Source organism: Octopus bimaculoides, chromosome 28, assembly GCF_001194135.2.
Source record: "Octopus bimaculoides isolate UCB-OBI-ISO-001 chromosome 28, ASM119413v2, whole genome shotgun sequence".
NCBI lineage: Eukaryota > Metazoa > Mollusca > Cephalopoda > Octopoda > Octopodidae > Octopus > Octopus bimaculoides.
Window position 1 is genome coordinate 5,856,843 of NC_069008.1, and position 2,853 is coordinate 5,859,695.

At 44.3% G+C, this 2,853-nt stretch overlaps 1 protein-coding gene across 1 annotated transcript in view; it reads right to left on the bottom strand.

Moving 5' to 3' along the window:
- The window catches only part of LOC106871785 (zinc finger protein 208), an 11,872-nt gene that overhangs the window by 3,264 nt on the left and 5,755 nt on the right, over nt 1-2,853 (bottom strand). Inside the window, exon 3 of the mRNA XM_052977749.1 lies at nt 2,410-2,501. Within this exon, the coding sequence (XP_052833709.1) occupies nt 2,410-2,501 (92 nt within the window). The remainder of the gene's footprint in view (nt 1-2,409; nt 2,502-2,853) is intronic.

Here is a 2,853-nt window from a genome sequence, read left to right on the forward strand (position 1 = left end):
TCATCGTTTAATGTCCGCTTTCCATGCTAGCATGGGTTGGACGATTTGACTGAGGACTGGTGGAACCAGATGGCTACACCAGGCTCCAATCTGGTCTAACAGAGTTTCTACAGCTGGATGCCCTTCCTAACGCCAACCACTCCGAGAGTGTAGTGGGTGCTTTTACGTGCCACCGGCACGAAGGCCAGTCAGGCGGTACTGGCAACGGCCACGTTCAAAATGGTGTATTTTACGTGCCACCTGCACAGGAGCCAGTCCAGCGGCACTGGCAACGATCTCGCTCGAATGTCTTTACACGTGCCATCCGGCACAAGTGCCAGGAAGGCGATGCTGGGCACAGGTGCCATGCATGGAGAAACTTTAAACACATAAACACACTATACGATCATGTAATTAGTATGCGTGCGCGCAACGACCAGATGGTGTTGCGTACTAGTATCGAATGGTCGCCCTTCACCTTTCATCTTTTCAGGGGATCGATAAAATAAGTAGTTGTATACTGTCAACTTAACGTGACAGTCCCAATAAGGGAATCATACTACTGCTATTTAGCCCTAGGAAGCTGAACCGCTTACAAGTCGGCCTTGACACATTTCCTATGTCCTTATGTTTATGAGGGGGAGACAAGCACCTCCACCCGGGGTCGATGTAATCGTCTCATTCCCACCTCTCCTCCAAGCTGCCCTTGAGGCAAAAAACTTAAAATATTATTATTTTCACAGCTTTAATATAAAGTGGTGAGCTTGCAAAATCGTCAGCATGCCTAGTGGGTATTTTGTCCGTCTGTACGTCCTGAGTTCAAATTCTGCCGAGGTCGTGCTTGCCTTCCACCCCCTTCGGGGGTCGATAAATTAATTCCCAGTGGAGCCGATGTAATTGACTCGTCCCCCTTCACCAAACTTTCAGACCTTGTGTGTAGAGTAGAAAGGATTATCACAGCCTTAATGTAAATCTTTGTCAACTTACCGTTTTCATATGTAGTCAGCTCGATAAACAACAGGATAATATTGATTCATGTTGTATTCTACAATGAGTTATCAAATACAAACAACTTTGGTTTCTCTTCGTTTCTACTTCCAGATGGATCCCAGTCGGTTCTCAGTACCTTTTACACCTTTTCTGCTCAAGAGCTACAGAGATAAACCGGACAACAAAAATCATCAGTTATTTCCCCTGATTCTTGCAATCCTTCGAAACTTTCGTTTTTACACTTAGCCTTATTTTACCGTTTTTTTTTCTCCCGGTTTTGGATTTGTATTTTTAATGTGGTTTAGTATTATACAAGTGGAGGCGCAATGGCCCAGTAATTAGGGCAGCGGACCCACGGTTTCGATTCCCAGACCGGGCGTTTATTGAGCGAAAACACCTAAAGCCCCACGAGGCTCCGGCAGGGGATGGTGGCGAATCCTGCTGTACTCTTCCACCACAACTTTCTCTCACTCTTACTTCCTGTTTCTGTTGTACCTGTAATTCAAAGGGGCCAGCCTTGTCACACTCTCCGTCATGCTGAATCTCCCCGAAAACTACGTTAAGGGTTCACGTGTCTGTGGAGTGCTCAGCCACTTGCACGTTAATTTCACGAGCAGGCTGTTCCGTTGATCGGATCAACTGGAACCCTCGACGTCGTAAGCGACGGAGTGCCAACAACAACAACAGTATTATACAGTAATCCCTCGACTGACATGGGTTTTACGTTCCAAAACCTCTCACAGAAATAATTAAAATCTAAAAAATTATAAATACCTATCGGCTGCAGAAACCTGCGATATAATTTTACGCATATTAGCCAGAAAAATCTGCAACGTACTTGGTGTGCAAAAGGTGAACCTCGATATGGCGAAGGATTACTTGCATATGTATCATACATGGGCGAGGGTAAAGCGCGTGCACACCACCCATTTCTGGTGTTTTTTATTTTATTATTTTCCAATTCTTTTTCTTTTCTGATGTCTTTGTTTTTGAGTTTCTTGAGGACAATACCCGAATCACTGATGGCGGCTCCTGGGTGGATGTTGTTTACCTTGACTTTGCTAAAGCTTTTAATTCTGTGCCACACAAAAGACTTATGGTGAAACTCTCTGTGATGGGTGTAAGAGATGATCTCTAGAACTGGTTGAAGTCCTTCCTTATCGGCTGTAAAGAGGTTGTCACAGTTCTAGGACAGCACTCTTCACCCTATGAGATGACATCTGGTGTACCACAGGGATCTGTTCTAGGCCCCCTTTTATTTGTTGCATATATTAACGCCATAGATGCCAACTTAAAAGGACAGATCCTGTACACTATAGATCTTTATTGCAATCAGACCTGGACACGATCCAGTAATGGATCATGGACTGGCAACTCAAGCTGGCTGTGGACAAATATACCACCATGCATTTTGGGAGGAAAATCCCAGCATCTACTTACTCCCTCCACCAACACTAATCTCAAAAACTCTTCTTGTGAACATGACCTGGGCATTATTATCGACAGCGATTTGCGTTGGACAAAACACATTGCTAAAATTACCAAGAAGGTTGAGGGTGTCTTGGCATCACTTACCGAATCCTTTGTGAGCCGCTCTCCGGCTATCTATCTGAGGCTTTATATAGCTATGGTGCGGCCTCACCTGGAATTTGCGTCTCCAGTCTGGAACCCCCATCTTGCCCAGGATATTAATCGTCTGGAAACCGTTCAGTGACATGCAACCAAGAGAATACCCTCCATCAGGCATTTGCCATATTCTGAACACCTTACTTCCTTAGTGGTCTATTGGGTGGGGAAGAAAAGGAATTTTTCTAATTGAAGTAGTCAGTTTTTAATTGAAAAACCAGATGCTATTTTTAACTTTCTTCAGTAAAAATTAAAAAT